Here is a 13,479-nt window from a genome sequence, read left to right as displayed (position 1 = left end):
AGACGGAGCAGCATGGCCTGTTGGGAATTTCACGTGCCAGATAGGCTTAGAGGACCATGTTAGACTCCCTCACCCCTGCTGTAGAATTTGGGTGTTGTGGCCTATGCTTCCCACCTTTTTCTGATTCGCTTTTGCAGAACTACATGAATCCATTGAGGCTGGTTTTGACTCTACAAGAAATGGAAGCAATATTTATTAACTTGGAGGTAATGTTGTCTAAGATCCAGACCTTTAAATCTCTTCTCCCATCCTTCATACAAGCTGCAGATTTAGTTCCTTGATTTAAGGAACCTGGGCTTCAAGTCTGACCCTGCTGCAGTTTATAATTCACTTTACACACAAGGACTCCCTTTTAAGAGTTCCTGAGTGGTTAATTATGGTGGCCTGAGTGGAGCTTTTTTGCTTCTAAATAATAAGTATATTGTATCCTCTTTTGCATAAGTGGGCACTGGCGGAGGAAGAGGAGTGGGGGGGGAGCACATCACCCCCGGCAGCATGATCCCGGTGGGGTGCCATTGTGGCTGTCCCCTGCCCGCGCTGGGCACCACGCCTCTGCAGGTGGTGTACCACACCCCCAGAATGCGTGCCACACCCCTGCGGGTGGCGCACCACACCCTGGGAAACATGCCAGCCCAACCCCCACCTGCTCTTCGCCCCCCCCCCCCCGGTGATGGAGCATGAAGCTCCACCACTGTTTTAATGGGGGAATAACCTTTGGGTACTATGTCTCTTCCCCTTTCCTTTCTTTCTTTTCCAGGACCTCATCAAAGTCCACTTTAATTTCCTGAGAGCCATCGATGTTTCCATGATGTCTGGAGGGAGCAGCTTGGCCAAAGTGTTTCTAGAATTCAAGGAAAGGTAAAAGAAAAAGGAGGAAAGGAAACTAGCAATTGGTGGAGGGAGAGAGAGAACATGGCAAGGATTTGAGGGAACCTCCTTCAGGTGTTCTCAGAGCCCCAGATGATTAGTCGCATGGGGCATAATGATGGCAGATCGCTGTATTTCAACCCAGGTCTTATGCCACCACAAAGGAAGCAGGATGTGGGAGTCCCAGTCACAGAATTGTAGAGTTGGAAGGGATCCACGAGGGTCCTCTACTCACAGCTAATAATCCGACCCCCTTCAGGAACAAAAAAAGGGGGGGGACAACTTTGGATGAGACCAGGCGTATTCTGCACACACCCCACTGGGGCACCCGAACTGTGCTATGGGTGATTCTCTTGACCCCATGCATAATCTGTTCCACATCTGGTGAAAGATCTCAAGAGCTGGGACTTGTGTCCTGGTGGGAATCCAGAGGCTCTGGCTGTGGAGGAATTTCTAGAGAAGCGAAGAAGGTTTTCAGCAAGACTGCTGGAAACTTCTCGGAGGGACTTCGGTGGATCTCTGATGCCAGCTGTCCCTGTCCGAATCATTTGACACTGAAATCCTGGCCTTCCTTCGGAGTTCCGTCCCCAAAATGCATTCATGTCAAGCTTGGCAGCACAAAGATTGCAAAGGCTCCAATTATCTTCCTCAACTAGCCGCCCAAGGAAAACTGCTTCAACATAAAAGCATGTGGCCAAATTGGCTGGAACAAGAAGAAGGTGATGCAAGAAGAGTGCAATATATTATGTAAAGGTCCACCCAAGTGTGTGTGTGTGTGTGTGTGTGTGTGTGTGTGTGTGTGTGTGTGATGTTCCACCCTTTATACAATCCAGATTCTGGAACAGTTTTATACAAAGCTTTGGCTAATATTTCTGGTTTCTCCTTTGAATAGTTTTAGGTCACACAAGGGTGGAGAACCTTCCTTTTTTCAGCCCACTATTCTGAATATTGCTTTTTATAGGATAGGATATTATTTTTATTATTGATTATTAAATTTGTATACGTCCCTTCATCTGTAGATCTCAGGTTCACAGCATAAAAATACAATATAAAAACACAAAATGCATAATAAAAACAAACCAAAAAAGCCACAATCCCTGCTCTCCCGGCCCCGCCCTATGAGCCCATTTAAAAGGGGTATAAGATGTTAACCAGCCAAAGGCCTGGTTGAAGAGGAAAGTTTTTGCCTAGTGCCTAAAAGAGTGTAATGAAGGTGCCAGGCTAGTGGGCACTGGTGATCAGTTTATGGAACCACTTGGTTCCACAAAGTTTGGGGACCACTGTATTAGGTGGATGCTGGAGCTAGAGCAATCCCAGCCTGAATCTTAAAACCTAGAATGCACCCCAAAATCCAGCGCATGGATTGTATGTACTCTGCACGGGACTCTTTTGGAGAGAAGGGAGAGGTAAAAATATATTAAAACTTGTGTCAGGAGTGGGATCGTCACATCACCAACGTTAACTTGTGGGCCATGCCAAAGTGGGCCAAGCAGAGAGTCAAAGCAGTTGTCAAATGTGTTAATCCTTTCCCCTTTTTCTTCCTTGTAGGCTCTTGATATACGGCGAGTACTGCAGCCACATGGAATATGCACAGACCACGTTGAATCACCTCATGGCCAACCGGGAAGATGTTCAGCAGAAAATCGAGGTGACTGTGCTGAGCATTTTTGGTGGGTGCAGGGAGAGGTCAGCAAGTGGGTGGCCAACCTGGATGGCTTTGAAAGGGGATTAGATGAATTCATTGTCGTCATTGGCTCACTAACCACAACAGCTGTGCTCTCCCTCCATTTTTTGGAGACAATGTGCTTCTGAATACCAGTTGCTGGAGATCTCTCCAAGTAGAAAGCTAGAAAAAGCGTAAGAAAAGAGTCAGGCCAAAGAGGGCCCAACTAGTCCAGTTCTCACAGTGACCAACCAGATGCCCATAATGTGAAACCTGAAGGAGGACCCAAACACAAGACTTTGTGGTTTCCATCAACTGGTATTCAGATGCGTTGTTGTTGTTGTTGTTGTTGTTGTTGTTGTTGTTGTTGTTGTTGTTTTGTTGTTATATTTATATTTATAGCCCGCCCATGTGGCTGGGTTTCCCCAGCGACACTGGGTGGCTCCCAACAGAATATTATTAATAATAATAATAATAAAGCATAAACCATCAAACATCCAAAACTTCCCTAAACAGGGCTGCCTTCAAATGTCTTCTAAAAGTCAGATAGTTGTTTATTTCCTTGACATCTGATGGGAGGGGGTTCCACAGGGCAGGCAGCACTACCGAGAAGGCCCTCTGCCTGGTTCCCTGTAGCTTCACTTCTCACAGTGAGGGAACTGCCAGGAGGCCCTCGCAGCTGGACCTCAGTGTCCTGGCAGAATGATGGGGGTGGAGATGCTCCTTCAGGTATACTGGGCCTCAGAAAGTAGAAGTACAGCATAGCCATCATGGCTAGTCACCATTGACAGCCCTATTCTTCTTCTGAAGCCTTCCATGTTAATGGCCATCAATGAAAGAAGAACTCGGCTTTGATCCCTGATAGTCTAGGCACTGTTTTTTAGATGCAAATTGGATTTCCACAGTCAGAGCAATTGAAACTAGATAATTTCTTAACAGTAGCCTGAAGTGATACAGTCTTTTGAAAACAAAGATTTTCTTTCTTTCTTTTTTAAAGCATTCTCACTTTTCTCCCCCCTCTTTCAGGAATGTACACTGAAAGTTCAGGATGGGAAGTTTAAACTGCAAGACTTGTTGGTGGTGCCAATGCAAAGAGTTTTGAAGTATCACCTCTTATTAAAAGTAAGTGGGTTCATCTGCATTCTGATAGGGGCAGAAATTCCTCCAGCTACAGTGTGTGGGGCAAGGAAATTAAAGTATATAAACCAAATCAAGAAAAAATGATAAATGTTTCTTGTGAATATTATTATCATCACAATTATTATTACCGTACATTTCTTCCAACGAGATTAGGATGGTGTAAACAATTCTCCCCCTCTTCATTTTACGCCTACAATAGCCCTGTAAGGTAAGTTAGGCTGAGAGGCAGTAACTGAGCCCAACATTACATTCAGTGTGCTTTATGGCAGAGTGGGGGATTTGAACCCGGGTCTCCCGGGTCCTAGTCTGACACTAACCACTGCACCACACTGGCTTTCAGTAGAAACTGTAGAAGAGCATATTTGTTTGATGTATGCATTGATATTTGATTGAGGAATGGAAAGGAGTATCGCGGAAAAGAGTATAGTCGGCTAAAATCTCTTAAGAGCAGGGAAACACACCCATGATTGAAACACTTGGTTGCAGGTCGGGCTTTTTCCCAGGGATTCAGAGCCAGATATCCCTTGTCTGAACCCAGGACTGCAGGTGTTGTTCCACACCTTTAATTAGAGGGCTCAAGTTGATGGATGTTGCAACTTCTACCACATCTACAGTTCCCTTCAGGGCAGAAAATTAAACCAAATAGAAAATTAAAACTCATCGATGTCAAAGCAATTAAGCAAAACTACAAGAAATAACATTTAGATCGAAAAGGTCACTAACGTGTTTCAGTTTTCCTCAGTTGTCAGATCAATGGGCAGCAAAAATTTGCTGCCCTTTGTCTTCTGAAACAGCCCTGGCTAAGCAAATGGAGTTTTCTTTGTCCTGTGGCAGGTAGACTTTTGGATGAAGTAAGGTTGTGGCCCTCAGCATGTGGAGAGGAATGATGCAGGCATCTCCCTATTTTGATCTGTGCCACATTGGCAGATGTGATGTGATCAGCCTGACAGCATAGGTCACATCGGATGGCCTCTCTGGAGTGGCCTTTAGCTACAACGCTTCTCTCCTTTCCTCTTCTCTCCTCTCCTCTCCCTGCTGCCACCTCACTCTTGGTTCAATATCCAGCCTGAGGGGCAGGTTTGGCGAAGTCTGAAAGTTAGACAGGAGTTTGAAGTTGGCAGAAGGAGAGCAGCAGTGTGTGCAGAGTTTGCCTGGAGAAAGATGTCCCCAGTGCACACAAGCTACAGTCTGTTATACTAGCTCCCTTGTGCAAAGCTCAACAACTCCCATAAGGTGAGTTGAGGCACTTACTTGAATATGCAGAAGCTGTGTCTATGGGTAGGCAGGGTGGGCAAGTAAGCCCTGCCCCCCCCAGCATCCCCTTTCACAGCATGCTCAGCCCCCAATTGTCCCTGCAGGGTAGGCCTGTGGAGGCTTGTATTGGCACTTGTTTGATCAAGAGCAATACCTCTCGTGCAAATGTGGAGCCTGATCAGTCAGGACATGGGTATTTCATGTTCAAGCAGATTCTGTTCTGCAATAAGGAAGAATACAAGCTATGTGGACTTGCAAGATTGTCAGCAGGAGGGGGGTTCCCTGCAAATCCATGGGGGACTGTTGAAGATAGATTCTGGGGCTTCGTCTGGGACTTTACTGAAACCCCAGTCCCTTTTCTGTCATCAAGCTCTATACGCAGTTCTTATTCATTGCATTTCTATTCCACCTATCTCTCCAAGGAGCTCAGGGTAGCATACATGGTTCCTCCCACTTCTCAATTAATTCCCCACAACAACCCTGTGAGGTAGGTTAAGCCAAGAGGCAGCAACTAGGCTAAGGTCACCCAGTGAGCTTCATGTGGCAAAGTGGGAACTGAACCCTGATCTCCCAGGTCCTAGTGTGACACAATTAAGAGCTATGCTGCTGCTACTCACCTTTTCCAGGAAAGGATGCATAGCTCCCCTCCCCACATTTATTCCCTCCACCCTCTTTCGCTCGTCTTTTTAAATGTTAATAATTGCACCAGCATCTCCATGCAACGGAGCCTTTGTGAAGCATGGGCTTGTTGATCCTCACTGTTTTGCAAGGAGGGTCAATTAGCTGATGGGGAAAGAAACCTGCAAATAATTTGCTGGTGCATGAAATTCCTTCTGTTAGCTCTGGGTTCACTGGGCTGCCACAACACACCCCTCATGGGTTACTTGCTGGATGATTGTAACAGGCTTCTGGTTCGCAGCAATACACAGTGGAGGTAGAGTCATCACCCCCCACTCCCCTGCTGCCGGTGATGGTGTGGCTGCAGAAAGTTTGCCACTGATGCTGACTTCCAATGTGAGGCTCATACTGTGGGATGGAGCGAGACATCAACATGCCTCTGACATGCTGCAGTTTCCTTTCAGGAGCTTCTCAGCCATTCGCCGGATCGGCCAGAAAAGCAGCAGCTCAAGGAAGCCTTGGAAGCGATGCAGGTAGGAGCCCCAATTTTATTTTATTTTACCAGGTATAGGGGTGGGGGTCCTTGTATTGTTTCAAAGTCACACTTGTTCCTAATCTTCCAGAGTTCCAGATATTCTGATAAGCAATCCATGGAGGGTCACAATGGCTGTGTTTGACCTCCGCTGTTGGAGGCAGTGTGACTCTGAATGCCAGCTGCTGGAATCACAGGAGGGGAGGGGAGCTCTTGTGCTCAGGTCCTGCTTGTGGGCTTTTTCTGGTTGGCCACTGTGAGGACAGGAGTTTGGACCAGATGGACCCAGCTGAAAGGCTTCCATACTCCAAAGTTCACAGTCCCAAAGTTCGATCTGTCAACTTAATCTGTCAATCGTATCTGTTTCTCTTTTCCAAGCTGAAGTTCTGTTCACCTCTGCATCAAGTTATGGTTTTCTCTGCTGAGTTTCCACACTGAAGCAGCTCAAAGCAAAACAGGAAACAATGCAAGTTGAAAAACCATCACAGAAACAGTCTAAATGCTACAGTAATTCCTTTCAAAGCACCATGCTCCAATCCAAAGGAGTAACTCCTTTTAATAATACAGATGTTATTGTAAAAATTTTCTATTCGAGGTCAATTAAGACATCAATAGTTAAAGCCTGTCCAATGATCCCAGTTAGTTAAAATATCTAAACAACAGTAAGATAATATTAAACATTTCCAACAAAGACACTGACTCCACTGAGCATCTGCCAATGGATTCCAATGAATACTCAATTTTTTTATAAAAAAAAAGCCACAGCAAAATATGTCACTTTAAATGCAGTGGTCCATGAAATCCCTAAAAGCAATCAATATTTTTGTGATTTGTCTTTGGAACGGGGTTAGACTAGGATCCTTCGGGGCCTTCCAACTCTAGGATTCTGTGATTCTATGAAATATTTAAAAGCCTCTTGAAATGAAACAAAGGTCTTCAGTAGGTGTCTAATAGGGAAAGAGGGAGGGATCTTGCTGGCTCTCCTTGGAGGTGGCATCCCCTGATATGAAGAGAGGCTCCTAAGGCTGCACATTGGGAAGTCATCAGATCCTAGACAAATACCTTTGGGGGCATATTTCCCTGACATTCTGAACCTTTGATTGACCCCTGAAAAGCCCTTGAGGTCCCTCAAAACATGGTTTGAAAGCTCTCCCTGGATTCCCGAACCTTCCCTGAAATAAGCCACTTCCTGGAATGCAAGGAGATGGTGGCCACAGGCAACTCTTGGCTCACTCCATTATGCCTTGGGTCTTGTTTGCCTTGCTAACTGTTGCTGCCACTCAGTGTTTGAAACCCTGGGACTGTGTGACCCTTAACAAGCACTGTCACTTCAGCCAGGGATTAATCTTCCTTATGTTGGGGAAGCTGCGGAAGGTCAGCACCCCCAGGGCTTGTCTTGGGAAAGTCTCCATCCCTCTGATTTAATCTGGACTGACAGGGCAGAAAGTGTGTTTGGGGGGGAGGAGATGGAGGAGGTGGGAGACTATGAAAAGAAGTGGTATGCACACACGCACGAACACGTGCACACACACACACGTGCACACACACACACACACACACACACACACCATGCACACATTCTAAAGATACATTAGAGGAGAGGCTGCCAACATGGGGCCCTCCAGATTTTGCAGACAGCAATTCCTATCATCCCTGACTGGCTGATGGGAGTTGTAGTCCAAAACATGTGGAGAAGGACAGGTTGTTGAAGGCTGCATTACAATCTTACGGCAAGAGCTGCCTACATTTCTTCCCAGTGTCTCTGCACGAGATGCTGATTTGCAGGGAAGGTTATCCCAGAGCACTGACAATATGCGGCAGCATCATGTGAAGGCAGGTTCTTCTACTGGGCAGCTCTTCAGAATGTTCAGATTCCTCTCTTTCCTCCCCTTGGGACAAAAATAAGCACCAATGACTCCTCCCCCAAATATGTATGCACTGCAGGGGAGAGGCAAAGCTTAGATCAGGCTTCCTCAACCTCGGCTCTCCAGATGTTTTGAGACTACAATCACCCCTGACCACTGGTCCTGCTAGCTAGGGATCATGGGAGTTGTAGGCCAAAAACATCTGGAGGGCCAAGGTTGAGGAAGCCTGGATTAGAGCCTGTCAAAGTTTGCACAGGGATGCAACGGGCAGCCTGTTCTCTGCATGAGCGCTCGGGCTCACAAGTGTGTCTGTTTAATTTGTTTCTGGTGGTGTATGCCGACACACACACACACACACACACACACACACACACACACACACACACAACGGAACAGAAAACAAATGTGCTGCTCTCTTCCTCAGCCTTTTCTATCTGCTGCCCTCTCCTGCCCACCAGGGGATTTGCAGCACTGTGACCAAGGGCTCCCTTCTGCTCAGCGATTGCATTTCTCACAATGGCAAACCTTAAAACGCCCCTGAACATTCTATGCAGGTCATCACAAGCTGCCAGTGGGCATTCTCACATGCAAGTGTGGTGAGGGACACCACCATGCTGCATGTGTTTTCTGCATGAAATTTCGGCGGTGCCATGTAAAATGCAAAGCAGGCCCCGTTGCAGTGTGCACATTTGGGGGACTGGGTTGGTTTTTTTTTTTTTACATTTATTGGGTTGCTCAAGTTGCTCAAGGCAGCATTATGTGCCCCCCCCGGTTCTTCCCTCACAAACAACCCTGTAAGGTAGACTGGGCTGAAAAATAGAAAGTGAAACAGTGATTGGTGCAAGACCACCCTGTGAGCACCTGTCAGGCTGAGTGGGGGGTTTGAACCCTAGTATGTCCTGACTCCTGGGAGTCCCAGCCCTTTAACCACCGCACAAATCTCATCAATTTTGAACTGCACCACATTAAAAGCACCACAGCTCCATTCAAGAGGACCCTATGACTAAGAATTCCCATGGAAATGGGAGCAGCAATTGCTGATGTTTGCTTATTCATCCCATGTCTAGAACAGAGATCAATCCATCAAATATAATCAGCATTTGCTGTTCTGGCTACTTTCAGTTTGCAAATGATACATAATTGATTACGTTTCCCCACCACCACCACCAATTGGGTTGCATTAAATGAAGTTCACCATGCCCATGAATGTCAATGAGTCTGCTCTGAGCAGGACTAGCACTGGACACCATTAATTGCACTTCCTTTGCCACTGAAATCCGTGGGGTGCAGTAACATAATGATGACATAAATTAAGTAATTAGTATATGAAGCCCATGACAACTTGGGTCCAGTTCACCTTCTATGTACCCACTTGGCTGCTTTGATCAGAACTGGCCCTGTTAGAGGGACCATGTAATACCCATCCCAAATTTGTAAGAAATTGAGCTTTTAGTACAGCAGCACCTATATTTTGGAACTCCCTTCCTAGTGACTCCAGGCAGGTGCTTTTGCCTGTACTCTTTCGGGTACCCTCTGAAAACATTTTTGCTCATAGACAAACAAACCCAGATGTTTAGGAAGTTTATGTGAGTTTTGATCTGTTTTTAGTCTGCTGCTATTTTAACCTTTTTGAAAGTTTTAAATTATTATTATTTTCTTGATAATTTGTTTCATCTTTTTGTAAACCACTTTAAAGGACAATGCAAATGGTATAAGTTACATAATTTTGCTGCAGCAGGCAGTGAGGTGAATAGGAAGATACACTGCAAGTGATTGGAATCAGTGTTGCATACAAAATAGAAAACAATGCTGTCTTATGCCCCCACCTGTGGCCATCCCTCCAGCATTGCAAGGGATTCTGGGGATGGCATCTTCTAGGTGCTGTGGGGCATCCCAGTGTCTTGGAATAGCCCTTCTCTGAACTGATCCTTTGGAAAAACTCTGAACGGGGCAACCCCAAAGCCAGTGTATGTGTGCCTGTCCACCACTGTTTCTTATTGTGTTGATGGCTCTCAGCTGATTCTGCCAGATCACAATGTTACAGCCAGCTGTGTGTGTGTGTGTGTGTGTGTGTGTGTGTGTTTCATTTTTTCAGGACTTGGCCATGTATATAAACGAAGTCAAGCGGGACAAGGAGACGTTAAAGAAAATAAGTGAATTTCAGAGTTCCATAGAAAACTTGGTGAGATAAAATTCTGGCGACCTTCTGAATGCTGTTCCCCTAAAAAATAAATTGAGAGTCTAGTCCTCATAGTTCTGAATAGAGGGATGGATTAAATAGGAACAAAGGAAGCAGCTGCCTTATGCTGAATCAACTCTTGGTCCCTCTAGCTCAGTGTTGCCCACACTGACTGGCAGCAATGGCTCTCCAGGGTTTCAGGAAGGGACATTCCTAACCCTACCTGGAGATGCACCTGGGGATTGGACTTTGGACCTTCTGCATGTAAAGTAGTTGCTCTTCCACTGAGCAGTCACCCTTCCCAGAAACATAGGAAGCTGCCTTCTATTAGTCAGACCCTCAACTCACCTAGCAAAATATTGTCCATATTGACTGCCCAGTGCCTCGACACGGGACATTCCCAGGCCTCTCTGGAAACCTTCTCCTTGCAAGGTAGGCTTGCCACTGAGCTGCCGCCCTTTCCAACATAAAAACACAAACTATAAACAGAACAAAAACAAGCAGAACCAACAGCAGCTAAAAGCAAAGAGCAGCAGCTTTAATAACAGATCACACACCACAGAAGGTTGGGAGCCATGGGATTTATAAACTGCAGACCAGAAGCTTCCCTGTCCCAGTTTTCTTTCTCCTGCTAGTCTTAACCAGGATTCCCTCTTAAGCAATAATTGAGGTCAAGATCTGAGGCTGCTCCTGGGTATCATTAAATTATTTTTGATAGTTATTGTTTCCGAGCACAATTCAAAGTGTTGGTGCTGACCTTTAAAGCCCTAAACGGCCTCGGCCCAGTATACCTGAAGAAGCATGTCCACCCCCATCATTCTGCCTGGACACTGAGGTCCAGCTCCGAGGGTCTCCTGGTGGTTCCCTCACTGTGAAAAGTGAGGTTGCAAGGAACCAGGAGGAGGGCCTTCTTGGTAGTGGCGCCTGCCCTGTGGAATGCCCTCCCAGCAGATGTCAAGGAGATAATCAACTATCTGACTTTTAGAAGACATTTGAAGGCAACCCTGTTTAGGGAAGTTTTTAATGTTTGATGCTTTATTGTGTTTTTAATATTCTGTTGGGAGCCACCCAAAATGGCTGGGGAGGCCCGGTCAGATGGGTGAGGTTTAAGTAAATTATTATTATTATTATTATTATTATTATTATTATTATTATTATGTTTTTGTTTCCCCCCCTCTCTCAACACTTTCCTGTGTTACCCCACAGCCAGTGAAACTAGAAGAATATGGGAGGCCCAAAATAGACGGTGAACTGAAGGTCCGTTCAATAGTGAACCATACGAAGCAGGATAGGTGAGCAAGCGAGAGAAGGGCAGAACAAGCAGGTGGCTTCTCCTCACCAAATAAGCCCGGGAACTCTGGTTTGCTAAGGATGCTGGGAATTGTAGTGCTGTATGTGTAAACTACACTTCCCTGAGTTCTTTGAGGGAAGCCACAACTGTGAAAAGTGGCATAAATATGCTTTAAATGGATGATGTGGATGGGAAGAGAGTGACACTCAAAATTACTTTAATGCTGTTGAAAAATGTGTCTTTCAAGCCTTGGCTTTGTATTTTTTTCTTTGGTGTTGGGGCAGGTACTTGTTTTTATTTGACAAAGTGGTGATCGTCTGCAAACGAAAAGGCTACAACTATGAGCAGAAGGATATCATCGAGCTGTTCTGCTACAAGATGACGGATGACCCGATGAACAATAAAGATATAAAGAAGGTTGTTATTTTTATTGATGATGATGATGATTACTCCCCACCCCAATCTCTTAAGTGGTGAGAGACCCCAGGGGTTCCAGGCACTTACCCAGGTTATGTTTCCTTGCAATGAGGGTTAGCTGAGACTGCGGTTGCCCTTGGGATATATGGTTTCATTTACACATCTGTACAACCTGAGCACAGGATGGAGGGGCTTACATTAGTGCTTTTCCATTAGTCACAGCTTTGGATCCAGCACAGAGCAAGCAGGTCTCCAGCCTCCAGCCTGCTTTCAGCTCAGCTCTCACAGCCCACTCTGGATCTTGTTCGCTTACCTAACAGCTAGGAGTGGATGGTGAAGGAAAGACCCACGCCTTAGCCAGAGGGGCACCATCACTTAGTTGGGGCTTTTGCAACCAACAAGCTCCTCCTTTGGGGTGCTGATGAGGACACTTAAGTAGCCAACTAAGGTTTTACAAAGAAACTTCTCTCACTAGTTTGGGAAACTCCTCTACTGGATTCTAATCCTCACTGGGTACAGGAATTGGAAGGGACTCCAGACTTGACCCCCCCCCCAAACTCACATTATTAGCATTTACATTTCTATTCTGTCCTTGCAGAAGAGCCAAGGGCGACAAACACCAAAATGTTAAAACAATACAATTAAAAAATAAAATTAAAACATTTATGTAATGTTTACAAAGCTCTAAAAGCAATCATATTACCCTATAACCTTCCACGAAAGGGGGTCATGGCTTTATCAGGTCAAAAATACCACTGCAAATGTCCAAAGAACTACTAAAGCTACCATAAGATTTTTCTATGGGAAAGGAGGCCAATATATCCCAGCAGCCTCTCAGGTTTTTGCTGCATAAATATTAGCACAACTGACATTTGGCTCACAGATTCACAGTTTTTCAAATTATGATCCCCTAGAATCGTTTCAAACTAAGTTCTATCGCTGTCTGCTGGGGATCCCCTCCTGTGTGTCCAATATGGCGGTCCGCCTGGAGGTTGGGCAAATCCCTGTCAGCGCCTGGATATGGATTTTGAAGATTCACTACTGGATAAAACTCATTTTGGGGTTGGCACCCCTAACCCTTCTGGACTCCTTCCAATCCAAATGGAAAGCCACACTGTATGAATCATATTACCCTGATCATTTTAGGGTTGCCAGGAACAGTTTTCAATTACCCAAGACCTGGGTGAAAATGAATATTTTTAAAATCCCCCCGAAAGCCAATAGCAAGGGAATCAAGCACATTTTGCCAGTGAGGACATTCTATAAAGGGGGGGGGGCAGCATCGAAAAGACCCCATGACTGGAATCCCCTGGTGATGGCATCATGGAAAGAGCTTCCCTTGCCTAGTAGGGTCCTGAAATGGTTAGTGTTGGCAGGTGGGCTGGGTTTGGGGCAGAACGGTCTTCCATATTTTTGATCAGATCTAAGAATGTACAAGAATGTTCCCTGACCTCACTTCAAAATGTGGCTGATGGAGGACTTCTGATGTGGCTATGTGCCCATCCTCGTTCCTTGCCTCTTGATCATCTGTATTTTGGGGTGCAGGGGTTGGCTGGCAGGAGGTTGAGTCTTCCCTTCTCCTGGAAGCCAATCTCTCTCTTTAAAACATGGGTGAGCTGGACCCTGGAGCCTCTTTTTAACAAACTGTGTCTC

At 45.8% G+C, this 13,479-nt stretch overlaps 1 protein-coding gene across 2 annotated transcripts in view; it reads left to right on the top strand.

Annotated features, from left to right (window-relative positions):
- The window catches only part of VAV2 (vav guanine nucleotide exchange factor 2), a 154,232-nt gene that overhangs the window by 124,858 nt on the left and 15,895 nt on the right, over positions 1–13,479 (top strand). For both annotated transcript variants that reach the window (XM_060270532.1, XM_035113127.2), the window contains exons 7-14: positions 138–206; positions 758–858; positions 2,416–2,515; positions 3,557–3,652; positions 6,007–6,075; positions 10,035–10,121; positions 11,325–11,410; positions 11,694–11,826. In XM_060270532.1, coding sequence (XP_060126515.1) covers positions 138–206; positions 758–858; positions 2,416–2,515; positions 3,557–3,652; positions 6,007–6,075; positions 10,035–10,121; positions 11,325–11,410; positions 11,694–11,826 — 741 coding nt within the window. The remainder of the gene's footprint in view (positions 1–137; positions 207–757; positions 859–2,415; positions 2,516–3,556; positions 3,653–6,006; positions 6,076–10,034; positions 10,122–11,324; positions 11,411–11,693; positions 11,827–13,479) is intronic.

This window comes from Zootoca vivipara, chromosome Z (genome assembly GCF_963506605.1).
Source record: "Zootoca vivipara chromosome Z, rZooViv1.1, whole genome shotgun sequence".
NCBI lineage: Eukaryota > Metazoa > Chordata > Lepidosauria > Squamata > Lacertidae > Zootoca > Zootoca vivipara.
Note: the sequence above shows the minus strand (reverse complement) of the source record. Positions and strands in the feature narration are given on the sequence as shown.